An 18,207-nucleotide genomic window follows, 5' to 3' on the forward strand; every position below is an offset into this window, starting at 1 on the left:
CCACATTGGAACCAATGACATAGGAAGGGAAAAGTTTAAGATTCTGAAGGGAGATTACAGAGAGCTAGGCAGAAATTTAAAAAGGAGGTCCTCAAGGGTAGTAATATCTGGATTACTCCCAGTGCTACGAGCTAGTGAGGGCAGGAATAGGAGGATAGAGCAGATGAATGCATGGCTGAGGAGCTGGTGTATGGGGGAAGGATTCACATTTTTGGATCATTGGAATCTCTTTTAGGGTAGAAGTGACCTGTACAAGAAGGACGGATTGCACTTCAATTGGAAGGTGACTAATATACTGGCAGGAAGATTTGCTAGAGCTGCTCAGGTGGATTTAAACTAGTAAGGTGGGGGGGGGGTGGTGGGACCCAGGGATATAGTGAGGAAAGAGATCAATCTGAGACTGGTACAGTTGAAAAGATTTACAAGGATGCTGCCAGGGTTGGAGGATTTTGAGCAACGTGGAGAGGCTGAACAAGCTGGGGCTGTTTTCCCTGGAGCGTCGGAGGCTGAGGGGTGACCTTATAGAGGTTTACAAAATTATGAGGGGCATGGATCGAGTAAATAGGCAAAGTCTTTTCCCTGGAGAGTCCAGAACTAGAGGGCATAGGTTTAGGGTGAGAGGGAAAAGATACAAAAGAGACCTAAGGGGCAACTTTTTCATGCAGAGGGTGGTATGTGTATGGAGTGAGCTGCCAGAGGAAGTGGTGGAGGCTGGTCCAATTGCAACATTTAAGAGGTAATTGGATGGGTATATGAATAGGAAGGGTTTGGAGGGATATGGGCCGGGTGCTGGCAGGTGGGACTAGATTGGGTTGGGATATCTGGTTGGCATGGACAGGTTGAACTGAAGGGTCTGCTTCCATGCTGTGCATCTCTATGACTCTATTCTGAGCACCGCCATTGTGATAAACCGTCTGAACTTACTTCAGCAGCCATCCAAACTATTGGCTCTGCAAAGCAAAATGTTAAGGGGATGAAGAGACAGTTGGCCAAGTGAAGTAATAACTATGATTGCAGAATGGGATATGGGATTTTGGTCGGGTAAATGGGGGAGGAACTATGTCCATTCACTGACAGGTGGTTTGGTCACCGGTAACTAGCATTAAAGCCAGTCACTTTGGAGGAAACATTGCTTTACTCTGAGTTGTTCCAGTCCAGAGTCCTCTGCCTGAAGGGATGGTGAAAGCAGAGTCAACATTAGCTTTTCAAAACGGAATTGATTATAATCTTTTTTTTTAAAAGGAGTTAGAGGGCTGTGGATCTATGCATTGGGTCTAAATAGATAGAATGACACTGGGCAAGATGGGCCAAATGGCCTCCTTTGCTGCTTCATTGTTCTGTCACCTGCTGTTGTCAGTACAAATATGAAGGATACAATTGAAAGGATGCTGTAACTGGGCTGTTCATCCTACAAAGGAGCTGGCTGAATAAATATATTGAAGATGTGAATTGATGGAGCAATCTGGAGCACAACCTAATTAAACTGAAACAGTGGAACCGTGGGCCACAGGTGCAAATTAACTACAAGTCACATTTAGCTCTGGCGTACAAATGCTCTCCTCCACACAAAGATTTATCATAGCTTCAAACCAACAGCAGAACTGAGTAGTTTCTCTTTTACCACTTCACGGGAGAGCTGGTGAACTCACAAACTGGGATGCTTTTAGAGAGGGAACTGACTGTTGTAGCAAACTCAGGTTCCCCACTTCCCAAAGGAACAATCCAATAGATGATTTGATAGGTCCAGATGCTGAGGTGGACAGTGGGATTTTCCCGTTTCTCCCCTTTCTGTGCATCATGTGGAATGGAATCTGAAGCAAGGCAAGAATAGAGGAGCCACGTTTGTCAGCAAACGCTGCTTTTGTACACATTGAGGCCCCACAGTCAGCAATCTGCTTTTGGTTGTGTGAACATTAACCAGGCAGACACTCATGCAATTTTTTGTGGGGATTGTTTCGATGTCCAGGGATACACTTTTCCATCTGGAATAACCATAAGGTTGTATCCATCCGCAAAGGTTGCACAGAGGTAAAAACAAGCAGTACTGGACCAGTGAAGCACTGTGGAATTTGGGACCTGTAGCTAAAACTGGTCCTGCCACCAGTAAGATTGGTCATTGTACTGGTCAATGTGCTTGTGGCTCTGTTTCCCCAAGAAAGGGGAGGACTGATGGATGACTGGATTGAGGTTATAAAAGATAGAGAAGATAATTTCACTGGTAGGAGAGACCAGAGCTGAATCTATAGAAATGAAAAAATCACTTCTAAGTGCAATGCATTTAGCCAAACAATGCTTACATAGTGGAATTCACTACTACAGACAGCAGTTCATGCCATAAATGCATTTAAACAGTGCGGGATACGGAGATGTAACTAACATGTAAACTAATGGGTGAAGTCAGAGACTTGAGGTGGATGTGAGAGGTGTAAAGTTTTAGGAGGAAGGCCAATTTAGATGGTATTAGGCAAGAACTTTCGAAAGCTGTCTAGGGAGTGGATATTTGCTGATAAAGGGACGGCTGGAAAATGGGAAGCCTTCAAAAATGAGATAACGCGAGTCCAGAGACAGTATATTCCAGTTAGGGTGAAAGGCTAGGCTGGTAGGGAAAGGCTAGGGAATGCTGGATGATGAGAGAAATTGAGTTTTTGGTTAAGGGAAAGACAGATGCATATGTCAGGTAGAGACAGGATAGATCAAGTGAATCCTGAGAAAAGTATAAGAGGGAAATCAGGAGGGTAGAAAGGGACATGAGATAGCGTTGGCAAATAGAATTAAGGAGAATCAAGAGGGATTTCATAACTATATTAAGGATAAAAAGGTAACTAGGGAGAGAATAAGGCCCCTCAAAGATCAGCAAGGCAACCTATGTATGGAACCGCAGGAGATGGGGCAATACTAAATGAGTATTTTGGATCAGTGTTTCTTGTGAAGAAGGACATGGAAGACATAGAATGTAGGGAAATAGATGATGACATTTTGAAAAATGTCCATATTGCAGAGGAAGAGGTGCTGGATGTCTTAAATGCATAAAGGTGGATAAATCCCCAGGACATGATCAGGTGTACCTGAGATCTCTGTACGAAGCGAGGGAAGTGATTGCTGGCCCCTTGCTGAGATATTTCTATTATTGATAGTCACAGGTGAGGTGCCGAAAGATTGGAGGTTAGCAAACGTGGTGCCACTGTTTAAGAAAGGTGGACAAACCAGGGAACTATAGACCGGTGAGCCTGACATCGGTGGTGGGCAAGTTGTTGGAGGGAATCCTGAAAGACAGGATTTACATTTATTTGATCAGGGATAGTCAACATGGCTTTGTGCGTGGGAAATCATGTCTCATGAACTTGATTGAGTTATTTGAAGAAGTAATGAAGAGGATTGATGAGGGCAGAGCGATGAACGTGATCTATATGGACTTCAGTAAGGCATTCGGCAAGATTCCCCATGGGAAACTGGTTAGCAAGGTTAGATCTCATGGAATACAGGGGAGAACTAGCTATTTGGATACAGAACTGGCTCACGGGCAGAAGACAGAGGATGGTGGTGGAGGGTTGTTTTTCAGACTGGAGGCCTGTGACCAGTGGAGTGTCATAAGGATCAGTGCTGGTCCACTGCTTTTCATCATTTATATAAATGATTTGGATGTGAACATTGGAGATATATTTATTAAGTTTGCAGATGACCCCAAAATAGGAGGTGTGGTGGACAGCGAAGAATATTACCAGAGTACAATGGGATCTTGATCAGATGGGCCAATGGACCAAGGAGTGACAGATGAAGTTTAATTTTGATAAATGTAAAATGCTGTATTTTGGTAAGGCAAATCAGGGCAGGACTTCTTCACTTAATGGTAAGGTCCTGGGGAATGTTGCTAAACTAAAAGATCTTGGAGTGCAGGTTCATAGTTCATTGAAAGTGGAGTCGCAGGCAGATAGGATAGTGAAGAAGGCGTGTGGTATGCCTTCCTTTATTGGTCAGTGCATAGAGTATAGAAATTGAGACGCCATGCTGCGGCTGTACAGGACATTGGTTAGGCCACTTTTGGAATACTGTTTTCAATTGTGGTCTCCCTCCTAGCGGAAAGATGTTGTGAAACTTGAAAGGGTTCACAAAACATTTACAAGGATGTTGCCAGGGTCGGAGGATTTGAGCTATAGGTAGAGGCTGGGGCTGTTTCCTTGCAGCATTGGAGGCTGAATAGTGGGCTTGTAGAGGTTTATAACATCATGAGAGGCATGGATAGGGTAAATAGACAGTCTTTTCCCTGGGGTGGGGGAGTCCAGAACTAGAGGGTATAGGTTTAAGGTGAGAAGGGAAAAATTTAAAAGGGACCTAAGGGGCAACTTTTTCATGCAGAGGGTGGTACATGTGTGGAATGAGCTGCCAGAGGAAGTAGTGGAGGCTGGTACAATTACAACATTTAAAAGGCTTACTAATGGATATATGAATAGGGAGGGTTTAGAGGGATACAGGCCAAGTGCTGCTAAATGGGACTCGATTAGGTTGGGATATCTGGTGGGGGTGGACAAGTTAGACGGAAGGGCCTGTTTTTGTGTTGTATGTCTCTATGGCCAATGTAAACATGTATAAAAGATAGTTTACATCCTCATTGGGAAGTGATTTAAGATCCAATGACTAGGAGATGGTCCTCGCTAGCAGCCCATGACAGAGGTGAAGCCTTGACCTGTATATAATGAATGCTCATTCTGTTTAAATCGAAAGGTCCTTGACTCTAGATCAAAAGCCTCCTGCAAAATTTACCAACCATTCTCCCAGACCCAGTCACAGTGTAAGGCCGACCTGTATGTGATAAGCACATACAGGAGAGAGGAATAGGAGGTTAGGATGATGGGGTTGAATGATGTGGCTGGGGTTGATATGGAGTGTAACCACCAACATGGACTGTTGGGCTTAATGGCCAATTTTGTGCAAGAAATATTGGTAATGATTGTCTTGCTCATACCATTTGCCAATGCCGTGGTCCCTCAGTATAACATACTATTGTTGGTTCAGCTTAAGGCATTTAAATCTTTTTGAACACAGTATTTTCTGACTGAAAGGCAAGAGTTGCTACCCGTGAACCAAGCTGATAATTCAAGCATTTGAAGGAAATAAAAGACAAGTATGAGCCATATGTCTGTTGTTAGGACTGGGCCACAATAGAAAAGCCATGAATTCTCGTCTTCAATCTAATTTTATTCCATGGAAGAGGTTTATTGGACATAGGCCAGCAAGCTTCTGCTTTAAATCAAAAATAAATTTGTATCTTGACTTACAATGTTTTTCATAAGACTGTTTTAAAAACAAAAAGTAATGGACTGCTTACTTTCATTTTAGGCCTCGTTTCTGTCTGACCAGCCAGAGCCCTACCTCCCCTTTCTCTCCCACTTCATAGAAACGCAGATGTTTGCAACTTTCATTGACAACAAGATTGTATCACTGTGGGAGGAGAAGGAGCCCCTTCTCAGAGTGTTTGACTCACGCATTGAGAAGATGAAGATCTACAGCGTTCGCATCCCCACGTTACGCACCTCAAATTATCAGAAATGCACTGTCTTGAAAGAATCCGGTGAGTGGCAGCATTTGGGAATGGGAAGTTAGTTTGGGGAGGATACTCTTGTGTGATCAGGTTGGTGCCCTCAATCAGGCTGACCTCAAACCAACTCTCAGCTCACAATATGGAGCTGCCAATGTAGAGACAAATTCAGCTACATTGCTGATGCTGTACACTGAGGTCAATCCATGTTTCCTGAGGCCATATATTAAGTGGACAACACATTGAGGGGACGTCTTGTTTTGTGTTTGTTGATGTTTAAAAACCAAATGAATCTCCAAATTGCTGCTGCAGTGTTGCTACTAACAGTTGGGTTGACTGTTCCTGGAGGATTATCTGACCCTTGAATGGAAGATCATTAATTGATGGCAATGGTAATGAAGTCACTTCCATATCCAATTCCAGGGAACTTCAGAACTTTTTACCAATTCAATGACAATGACACTGAAGTGCTTTGTACTTTTTTTTAATACCTGCCATTTGCACAATATCAGCACTTCACCTCTCCTGTTATCTCCCTTCTTAATCATAGGAACATAGGAAATTGAAGCAGAAATCAGCAACTTGGCCCCTCAAGTTGGCTCTACATTTAGCTATATTGTGGTTGATTGTCTATCTCAATGTATTTTCCTACATGATCCCTCAATACCTTTAATACCCAAATTAAATTCTAGGACCACTGTGACCATCGATTCACCTTTTTTGTTCACATGTGCTAACTCACATGACCTTACGCCTTTTTCCCTGTCTCACTCTGTCTTCTTTCAAGACTAGCTTGAGAGTAACAGTTCTTCAGCTTTATCCTGACTTTTCACCCCTAGCCATGAAGCCTGCCTAATGTCTGATCAGTGCAACAAAGCAATAGAGATTAGGAAAATTGAAACTTCCAGAATGAGGAGATTAGAGTTTGATGGGGAAGGGTGTCAAAAGGTATGAAGCAAGGCTGGCTAACTCAAGTTGAGGTACAGATTAGGTCTTTTCTAATGGAACCATAGAAATATATTACAGAGAATGAATAGCTTACTCCTGGTTTAAATCTTCCTTTCTTTAAACTGACCAAACTGAGATTAGGGATTCTTTTTGTGACAATCATGAAGAGACTAACACTCATTTGACTTCACCCATCAACAATTACACAGTGTTAATGGCCAGATTATCTGTTTCTGTGAGAAATAAATGTGGACTAAGACACCAGATAGAATGTTCCTTCTCTTCCTTGAGATATCAAGAGTGTTTTGCATTTGCTTGAGAGAGTGCTTGAAACCTATAGTCTCAAGTCTGACCAGAACCCCCAACCTTCCTGAAGAAGGGCTCATGCCCGAAACGTCGATTCTCCTGCTCCTTGGATGCTGCCTGACCTGCTGCGCTTTTCCAGCAACACATTTTCAGCTCAGAACCCCCAACCTTCAGTGTCTGAGGAGAATGTGATACCACTAAGCCATAGCCGACACCAATTCAACTCCCGGTCATTGAAGGACTGATGGTAGCAGAACTAGCATTAGTTTCAGGACCCTGGGCTAAGGATGGTTAAAATGAAAAGCTCCCTCCTGGGATCTCTTCTGGCATATCTGTGGGATATGGTTACTGGGCAAAATTCTGCAACTCTGTCAAAGTGTCCACTACCACTTGACAACATGTGACAGTGGGGAAAATTCTTACGAGGAGAAGGCTGCTACTGGCAATCAACATCAGTTAACTTTTCCGTTAAAGTGTGAAATGATCGCAAAATGTCACTATTTCCCCAATGTATTGTGGAAATGGAGCTTCAATGTCAAATGAAAATACCAGCACTGAGTTCTGCTGACGCAGCCAAGTGTGCAGAAGCTCAATTAACTGCCACAAATATAAGCTTGTTCCATGTTACACAGACCGTATAAATGCAAATACAATTTAAATTAAAGGGTTACTATTGCATTCAAGAGCTAGGCCGTTGTGTTTCATTTTAGTTTCCCTGTCACACTGTTGTAATTGCATTTCCTCTAAAGACCCACTGTTGAATGCTCTTCTGGAAAAGTTAATAGTTTTGACTTGAATGGTTGTGTTGGACACACATTCATTTCCCATGCTGCAGTGGCCCCCATCTCAAACAATCTCTGAAGGTGTTTTTTCACGCCAGCATATTAAATATGCCCTTTTCAGCCGTTCAATGCTTTCGTTATTTTGCCTAAGTGAAAATCCAAACAGTAAGTAGCGGCTCCAACTGGAAAGGAATATTTGGCTGGTGAGGTTGGTTAAATAGCTGTCGAATAATGTTCCATAGGTATTTTCCATGGGTATCTAGCCCAGAGTACGAACCATAGAAAATAGAACATTACAGTGTAGTACAGGCCCTTCAACCCTTGATGTTGCACTGACCTGTGGAAGCAATCCGGTGCCTATCTATCCTACACTATTCCATTTTCATCTATATGTTTATCCAATGACCAAGTTGGAGAATCTACTACTGTTGCAGGCAGGGTATTCCATGCCCCTACTACTCTCTAGTGAGTAAAGAAAGTACCTCTGACATCTGTTCTATATCCATCACCCCTCAATTTTAAGCAATGTCCCCTCGTGCTAGCCATCACCATCCGAGGAAAAAGACTCTCACTGTCCACCCTATCTAACCCTCTGATTACCTTATTCCAAACTACTCCAAAGGATAGTAACTCAACTTTAACCCTTCAGCTGAGATCCCCACAGGGATAATTGGTTCTACCAGTATACAACATCTGTCTAGCAACAAGACATTGCATGTCCAAAAGGCCAAGGGGGAGAAAATCACCATCTTAGCTAGGAGCATCTCAAACGAAGAGAGAAATCCCAAGTGCAACCTACAATCAAATTGGAAAATCTTCACTCATCCAACTCCATTCTAGAACAATGTGGTTGAATGAAGTACTCGATCCCTGTATCCAGACCTTTGGGATTGAGCATCTTGATCATCAGAAACTCCTTGACAAAAACAATGGCTGAGGGGATCCTCCCAGAGTCACAGTGAAGCTTTCAACCAGAACTTCTGACAGGGGTTCGTGTGGCAACAAAGACCGAGAAAATGCTCAGAGAGCAAATTCTTCACTTTGTTCATCAACCTGAGCAACCCTCAGTAAATCACACGAACACCTTGAATGTTGCCAGGACAAAATATATATCAACCCACACCTGGCCAGCCAAACATTCCCCATCTCATTTAGAGACTGTGGAATATTTTGAGTACTTCCTACACCTTGGCAGCTACCTCTCTCAAAAGGGCACCATTGAAGAGGAGAACAACATCAGATCAGTTACATCGGCTCAACTACAGCACGGAGTATTTGGCAACAAAGATCCCAGCACATCAAACACGTGACTGACTAGGACAAAGCCAAGTGGACTCCCTGCCTGACAGGACAACTCAAGGTCAAAACCCTAGAAGGAAGTATTCCAAAACCTCAAGGCTGACATCCAAAGAAAATTCTGAAGAATGAAGGGCATGTTGTGGGCGAAGGAAGTTGCGCCCATCTGCTGACCATCCATGTTCTCTCTACGCAGTACAGCCGCTGGGAACGTCTGTGTCCATCAGTCAGCATGATGACTCATAGCTTCCATTTTCAGAAGCTGCTGCCATGCATCGACATTGGAGGTCCACACAGTATCTGGAAAAACCAGAGGGAGCATTGCTAACCATCACAACATACAAAGCCTTTTTTTGTAGGACCATCAAAGCCAACGTCAAATGGACAAAATCCTCTTCTTCCACGGGATGGTGTTCCCTCTTCTTAAGGGTGACAATGTCCCTTGTCAACACCAGAGGTTTGAAAAATATATTTTCAACAATTCCTCCACTGTAAAACAACAGAGACAGCTGATATTGTGCAGTCTGTCCTCAGTACCCTGTGGTTCAATCCATTTGTGAAGCTCTATGATTCAATAACCGAAACAAACAATCAATTGATTGAAAGACACCAAAACCTGAGGCTCCAGTGGTCTTCTAGCTGCAATCTTGAGGCTTTTGCATACATCAGATCTTCATGTAGTCATCCCATGAATTTAGGAGGAAAAAGAACACCCCACACCAGGAGTGTGACAATTGTAAATACCTTTGAGAAGAGAGAATTAATTCCCGCTGTGAAGACAGTCGAAGTATTTCCTTCTTGTTCATATCAGAGGAATTCCTGGCATTCATTCTCCTGAACCGCCCATTTCCCATGGCTGAGGGGATCCTCCCAGAGTCACAGTGAAGCTTTCAACCAGAACTTCTGACAGGGGTTTGTGTGGCAACAAAGACCGAGAAAATGCTCAAAGAGCAAATTCTTCACTGTTCATCAACCTGAGCAACCCTCAGTAAATCGCAGGGATCTGTGAGTAGGCTGTACGGATTTGGATGTCCAAGAAACAAGATCCTGCAACCAATAATGATGGCATAACTGCAGCTGTCTTGAGTGAGAGATCTGAAACAGATCCTTTCACAATCCAAACCAATGTCAAGCAAGTATGTACCAGACCATTCCACCCCCTCCCTCTGTGGCATTTACCATCTTCCTTACAGTGGTTATTCCACCTCACCATAGACAGTTGCTACTTGGTGTCAATATCAAATACTGTGTAAATGGGGAACACCCTTCACCCTCAGTCACTAATGTGCCAACACTAAACCGACCAACATGGATATACAAGAGGACTGGAAAAGCTAGAAAGTGTAGGAGAAACTCAACAGGGCTAGCAGCTCCTGAGTTAGCGTTTTGAGTCCAATATGACTGCTTTTCCAAACTTGTGTTTCTCTCTTCGCAGACAATGCCAAATGTGCACAATATTTCCAGCCTTGGTTTAGTTTCAGGTCTCCAGTATCGCAGTATTTTGCGTGTTATTACATTGTGCAATGACTGCAGTGTCGTTGTCCACTCTGCACCAGTTTTGCAAGAAACTCTTCACCTCTTCAGTTCTACTTACTTACTTACAGCCTGTCCTTGAGTGTTGCCAGGACAAAATACATATCAACCCACACCTGGCCAGCCAAACATTCCCCATCTCATTTAGAGACTGTGGAATATTTTGAGCACTTCCTATACCTTGGCAGCTACCTCTCTCAAAAGGGCACCATTGAAGAGGAGAACAACACCAGATCAGTTACATCGGCTCAACTACAGCACTGAGTATTTGGCAACAAAGATCCCAGCACATCAATAAAAGTTCTACTGTTGAGAGTAATTGTTGTAACTTCACCCCTACAGTAAGAGCTGAACTGTGTATCAGCGATAAGTAAGAGTATTAGAGAAGTTATTACGACTTCAGATACAGTGGATGGACTGTTGAATTAGTGTCCTTTGTGAAGCCAAAACCACAAGCATTAAGGCAAAACTCCTGCAAAATCAATGTCAATGGATTAGACGCTGTGTCGGGATGATCAAAAATCATCTCCCCTACCAAGTCCTGTTCTACGAATTCTCAAGTAGCCCGTGTCCAGTGAAGATACATTAAGGCTAAGTCACTCTTCCCCTTGGTGGCATTGACTGGAACAAGGTTGCTTCCAACTGTTCAGAATGATAACAACCCGCTCATTGAGCTGCCTTAAGCTTTGACCCACAGTGTCTAACTAATGAGGCAGAACAGTGGCAGAGAAGAAATGCAAAGGATGTAAATCATACCCTCCCCCGATCCTGCTTTCTTGTGGACCATCCTGGCCCATGACCCCAAAGATGCATGGTTGAGAATTGACCTCCTTCCGGACAGGAAGCCGCTGTGTCAGAAACCTGTGACCCTGAGTAGATGTCACAATTCAATGGAGGGTGAGACGTGTCGCCCATAATCGGTGAGGAAGCTTTTACAGTTGGTCTTAATCAGGTTTTTGTCCACATATTTTCTAGCAAGGATCAGTGATAGCCACCAGGAGAAGGAACCATGGCCACTCCTACCCTCCAATGCATGCTAGCATATTTGTATCTCCTCAACTGAGACTGGTTAACATGCCATTTCATTGGATTGATGACATTGCTGGTTAAGGAATAAAGCACAGCACAAACCGACTGAAATGTTTCAATGAACAGTAATTATTACACCAGTGACAAGTTATTTTATTGTCTGTTTGGGCCATTCTAAGGCAATAAAAAGCACAATATAAACCCACAACCTTTTCTTTTTCATTGAGACTGAGGCTCCCCTGGTGAGAAAACCTTCTTGCTACCGTGCTGGTGAGATTGACAGGGAGATGCCTGAACACTGATTCCCAAATCCCAGCCGAGCAAGCTGGCAGGACTGGATGCAAAGGTAAAGAGAGACATACAGGAGGTTTAAAGGGAGCAAAACAACAGAGACCCGAGAGGAACTGAAAACAGAAAATGCTGGAAATCGCAGTGGGTCAGGAGTATCCATGGAGAGGGCAAGCTAATGTTTCGAGTCTAGATGACTCCTCGTCAGAGCTTAGAGGAGCTTGGAGATGCAAGAGGAGTGTAGAAAGTGCAGGGAAGGCAGTCAAAGTGTAACATCTTGTGTGTGACCTCTGTTGTACATGCTTTTATGCCACAGCAAACTGGCGGGGGAAAGCTCTGGTAAATGTTGAGTTGATATTTTGTCCTGAACATTACGCAGTTGTTTTCTCAAGAGGGCTGAGATCGTCAGGGGCAACACGTAAATCTGAAATTGTCCGCAGAGGTGTGAAATATCCTTGTGGAGCATGTTCATTTAATACCTGCAGTGACTGACTTCAAACACTGGTGACCAATTTTCTGCCACATTCTCCAGCAAGACAGTTTATTTCTCTCTCTTGGTCACGGAGAGTTATGTTCCCGGTTATAGGCCTAATGCTAATCAATAAGCTTTTCTGTTCTCCCTGTTGTACTTCAGTTGTTCTCGTTCAGATAACCCCTGAGGGGATTCATACAGAAAAGATTTTCATATCGAGTACTTTTTTTTTTCTGTTTCCAGACAGCTGGCTTGCTCGAAGGCACTTTTCCTTCGATATCCAAGCACCAGAGCCTCACATGCTTAACCCAGAAGACCAGGAAGCAGCTGATCAACGTAATAACAGAATTACTATTGACTTTTCCACAGCTAATTCCGTGGAGTGGACGATGGAGTGAATCACTGCCTTGCCTAACAACAGCACTTGATAATAACCAGCGCGTCGCAGTAGAAAGCAAACTGAGCTTTTCTCTGAATGAATAGACATGAAGGAAATCTCGTGCAAAATGACCAATTTGATCAAATTTGCCAGACATTTCTAAATGTAGTTGCAGAGATAAGCCAGTATGGCATTCATCCATTCAAGCTAGTTGCTGCGAGTGTTTCACCCTGCGCTAAGGTTCTCAACCCCAACTAGGGCAGTGGGGAGTTAGCTCCCTTCAGAGAGCAGAAAGATAAATCATTTATTGTGTTTTTGCTGCATCTGCAGTAGACCTTGATGGGAAATTGGATGTGACTGAACAGAGGAGCTCAAATGCGATTCTTCTCAGGTCCAGATTCTAGTTATCTACAGTCAGTGTCAAACACTTCTCCAGAAAGAAAATCTGTTGAAATAAATGTCAAGGGTATTTAGAAAAAAAATTAGCAGACTTTTAAATCCCTAAACTGCTCAGTCATTTTGCAAATTATTTGAAAATATCTTGGTTGAAATTTGTTGCCTGACCTTGTAACAGAACTACGCAGGGTTTTATAATCTCCTTAAACAGGATAAAAACTCTGCCTGACATATTTATGTAAAAATAGCCTTTCCTTTAGCAGATTTCAAATATGTTAGTCTTGGAAACGCTCTGCAATTACTAACCATTGACTTATTACAGACTCTTAAAACTGTTGACCTGTTTTCAATTATTGACACCCTCACACACTCTATTTAACCATTGACATACTCCTGGGGCCCCACCTGTTAGTACTACCAACATCCTGAGGGTAACCATTGATCAAAAACTCAACTGGACCCCCCATATAAAGACAGTGGCTACAAAGGAAGATCAGAGGCTGGAAATACTGTGGCGAGTAGCTCACTTCCTAGCCTGTCCACATTCTACAAAGCAGAGATCAGGAGTGTGATGGAATACTCCCCACTTGCCTGGATGGGGGCAGCTCCAACAATGCTCAAGAGGCTTGACACTAAAATAATGCATCCCACTTTATTGGCACCATATCCACAAACATCCACCCCCTCCGCCACCCCGACTCAGTAGCAGCAGTGTGTACTATCTACAAGATGCACTGCAGAAATTCACCAAAGCTCCTTATATAGCACTTTCCAAACCCATGACCACTTCTCTCTAGAAGGCCAAGGGCATCAGGTATATGGGAACACCTCCACCCGCAAGTTCCCCTCCAAGCCACTCACCATCCTGACTTGGAAATATATTGCCATTCCTTCACTGTCACTGGGTCAAAATTCCCTCCCTAATGGCATTGTGAGTCAACCCGCAGCAAGTGGACTGCAGTGGTCCCAGAAGGTAGCTTATCCCCACATTCTCAAGGGCAACTAGGGACCAAAAATAATTGCTGGTCCAGCCAGCAACACGCACATACCAAATAAAATAAACTACTGACATATTCCTAAAGACTCGTTGTTTCTATTGACACATCCCTGAGGCATCCATATTCCTATTGACCATTCCTGGGGAGTCTCTGTAACTCTTGGCTCATTATTAGTGACCCCTTATAATCCTTGATACATTCCCTCAAGCTGACCCTTGCAACACTTGTTTGGACAATTACCAGAATAATGTTTCTGAATCAAGTGACCGATCACGGCGACAGATTTGCCAAGTGAGCAACACCTGAAAAACCCAGGAGCCATTATTTTAACATAAGCCTTGATTGAAGTACCAATAAAAGTCAGATTCTGAAGGACACAGAAGAAATGATCAGCTAAAGATAACGACAGGATAAAGAGAATCTTGAGCATTAAGCTGAAAAATCCAGGGTTGTGGAACTTGATTGAGCTGCCTGTCACTTTCCCTCTGGGTGTCATTAAATGAGTGGGATAGCAATGGTAGCACACACTGACACATAAACCAGCATTAATTTGGTAGCAGTTCACTTTAATCTAGATACCCCAAAAACTTACAGATTGACCCGCAAAAGAAATTACCATATAGAGTTTCCCCACCTAAATGTAATAACTGGGCCATCAGCCCCTCTACCTTGTATTGAAAATAATTACACTCTGCTTCTAAGGTTTAATTTCAAAGACTTTGCAGGTACTGCAAGTTAGGTGATGAATTATTCAGGTTGAGCATTTGATTTGCTCGGGCTTATCAGTAATTAGAGTTTCAATGTGTTGTGTGACTTCTCTTGGTGTCTGTTCGATCTGGCTGCTTTTGCAATGCTTGCCACGTTTAGATTTGCTGCAGTTATCATAAAGTTACAGAAATGTACAGGAAAGGAGCAGACTGCTCGGCCCATCACGTCCGTTCCAGCTGCCAGGTAGTGAATGAACTAAACCCCATTTTCCAGATCTCGGTCTGTAGCTTGAAGGATCTCTGCATTGTTACGCACCCTGGCAGTGAGCCTTGGGGCCACATAAAACAACCTCAGCCCATCCAATCTCACACACCCCTTACACACACATGGACACACAGACAGACACACACACACAAACAGATGCACGCATGCACAGACACACATGTACACACACGTGTGCATACACACAGATACACATGCACACACACACGTAGGCTGACACACACATACATAGACAGGCACGCACACATTCACAATTAGACATCAGACATACAGAGACACATATCCATACACACAGACACAAACATGCACAGGCGCACACACACAGACACACATATATACACACATGCACAGATAGACACACACATAGACAGACAGACACACATGCACAGACAGGTACACACACACACACACACATACATTGACATACACACTTGCATGCACATATTGACACGGTCATACAATGCAACCTTATTCCACTCCTCAACTCACCTCCAGAATGTGGTGACCATAATTTCACGCAACAGTCCAACTATGCCTCAATCAGTCAAGTTCCAGAACAACTTTCCATATTCTACATGTCGGCTGATACAGGAAAGGATCCCAGATGCTTTCTGACCAACATCACCCACACATCTAGCCATCCAGCAGATACCATGTTGGTCCCTGATCAACACCATCCAAGGGGAAGAGCAGTACAGATCAGATGAAGAGTAAAGCTCCTTTGCACTGTTACAGACAAGTTACAGTCAGTTCATTCATTCCAGCCAGGGAGTCTAAGGCGGGGATAGGGTTACAGGGTGTGTAATGCAGCTCTGGTTTGGTGCCAGTAATGAGTGGGAAAGAGTTTATCAACTGATGTCATGCTATTATCCATCTGATAGTATGAATCGAATCCACAAAACTAGACTCTCCAGAAAGCAACAAATTCTCAATGTATTCCTCTGTTCTTTTTCCAACTCTCTGTAAGGACTTTTCCAATTCTGTGGCCTTTCACAGACCTTTTCTAGAAGAAAAATCACACTGATGATGTAGGCGCCGTGTCTAGGACAGCATTTATCTCTATCCCTAACTGCACTTGAGGAGCTGGGAGTGAGCTGCCTTTTTGAACTGCTGCAGTCCTTAAGGCTGAGGAAAGGAGGTTCCAGGATTTGGGCCCAGTGACAGTGAAGGAATAGCAATAAAGTTCTAAGTCAGGATGGGATGAGGCTTACAGGTGGTTGTGTTTCCAGATGTCTGCTGCCCCTTATCTTTCTCAGTTGCAGAGGTTGTGTGTTTTGGAAAGTATCAATGCCTCAGTCCAAGTGTCCAATTTTGCTTTTTGATCCTGGATAGTGAGTGTCAGTGAGTCCATTCCAGGAAATCTCAGGCGAGGCTGAATCCCATCCATGCACCTTCCCAACAGGAGGTGGCATAGTTACATCCGAAGCAGGAACACTCATGCCCCTGAGCCAGGAGATCAGATGTCAATGTTCATTAGTTTCCAATCCATGGCCTGGCTATAATCACTGAACGTAGAAGCACTATGGATTAAACCTGAGACCTTCTAGTACAATACTCCCTTGTGTTTAAAACTGAGTTGTGACATATGGATGACTACCCTTGATCTCACTGAATATGACTAGCTGCACAGTTTGCAACTAATGCTGGATTTGGGTTTTTTTTGGCTGCACCAAGTCCAATGTTACAATGCAATCCAGGTTCCCAATTGCTCAGTATTCACTGGGGAAGAAGACTAATTGTCTCTAGTATGTTTTACACTAACTTTGCATTCAGTCACTCAGCCATTTACAGATTGATTGCTATGGTCCTCCCCAATTCTTGCTGCTAAAGTACTGCTATTTCAAACTTGGATTGAAGGGACCCTATACTCACTGACATATTGTTATTTCACTAATAGTGGTAAGATCCACAAGTTACCATTTAGTTTGAAGCTTACTAATCATACATTATCTCTAAAAAATATGTTACTCAATGCTGTCCCTTCACCAAGTGTTTCCAGGGCACAGTGCATGTTTATCTGTGTATCACCCAGACCGAACTCAAAAAGTACTGAAGATGTGGAACGCTCCCCCAGAGTGTGATAACATTGTTGAGATGGTCGCTCAATTGTGTGTTTTTCCTTCTTCTCCGACTTGGACATTGTCTGAAACAGTTGGGGGCGTTTCTTTCTCATGCTCTGGACTTGTCTATAAGGGCTAGTTTATAGTGTGTTACTGTTGTATTTCGCAGCCCTAGCCATTGAGCAGCGTCTGGTGAAGATTGACCACACTGCCATCCACCCACATCTGCTAGACATGAAGATCGGACAGGGCAAGTATGAGCAAGGATTCTTCCCCAACCTCCAGTCTGATGTACTGTCAGCAGGCCCAACTAACAACAAGTGAGTATGCCATAAAATTTAGAGAAAATGTATTCCTTCTCTGTGTGTTATTTAAGACAGAATCCCTAACAGCACAACATAGATACCTAAGTTCCTGGACTGTAGCGACTCAATACAGTAGCTCACCACCGCCTTATCAAGGACAATTACAGATGGGGCAATAAAAGCTGGCCCAGTCAGAACAATCCACCATTCTCGAACAAATCATCAAAATTACTCCAGTCAAGGCTTCCAGAAAAAGGAGATGTAATCTTCAAATTGCAGATGGAAGACTCAGAGAGGAAGTCAGGAAACACTTTGTCAAGCAAAGAGAGGTAGAAGTCGGGAATTCTCTTCCCAAACCATTGCTGGAGCTGGAAATCAGCGGTAATTTAGAATATTTTCTTCACTTCAAAGCATCAAGCGATATGGAGCAAGGGGCTAGGAAGGGGGTTAAGGTGCAGATCAGGTTTTATCTAATTGAATGGGAAAGTAGAGCTGAAGGGCTGAATGGTCTCTGGTGAAGTAAGCATGAAAGACCTCTAGAACCTTGACATTTTCTAACTTTATCCCAAGCAGTCCCATTGACCAGTCTGGCGCAGGATCGGTTGAGCTGGCTGATTGGAGATGGGTTGTCAGAACAGCAAGAGAAATCCATATGTTAGAGGGGAGGCAAGATGAAGTTTCAGTGTCAACGACCTGGTGCCTTTAAACACGGAAAATGCACTTGTGAGATTGGGTTTGACTGCAATGTCTAAATAGCTCAGAGGCACTTGTCTAGAGGATGGAAGCTTTGTTCCTTGCTCAGGGAACTATAGCATAGGAAAGATGTGCTGGTGGGATAATCAGTAATGTGGGGTGTGTATGTAATGAAGTGGAGTGATACACCATTGAAGGC

General features: G+C 43.5%; 1 protein-coding gene across 4 annotated transcripts in view; it reads left to right on the forward strand.

Moving 5' to 3' along the window:
• The window catches only part of LOC140458230 (DENN domain-containing protein 5B-like), a 297,730-nt gene that overhangs the window by 225,776 nt on the left and 53,747 nt on the right, over positions 1-18,207 (forward strand). For all 4 annotated transcript variants that reach the window (XM_072552507.1, XM_072552508.1, XM_072552509.1 and 1 more), the window contains 2 exons: positions 5,335-5,566; positions 17,180-17,330. In XM_072552507.1, coding sequence (XP_072408608.1) covers positions 5,335-5,566; positions 17,180-17,330 — 383 coding nt within the window. The remainder of the gene's footprint in view (positions 1-5,334; positions 5,567-17,179; positions 17,331-18,207) is intronic.

This window comes from Chiloscyllium punctatum, chromosome 32 (assembly GCF_047496795.1).
Source record: "Chiloscyllium punctatum isolate Juve2018m chromosome 32, sChiPun1.3, whole genome shotgun sequence".
Taxonomy (NCBI): domain Eukaryota; kingdom Metazoa; phylum Chordata; class Chondrichthyes; order Orectolobiformes; family Hemiscylliidae; genus Chiloscyllium; species Chiloscyllium punctatum.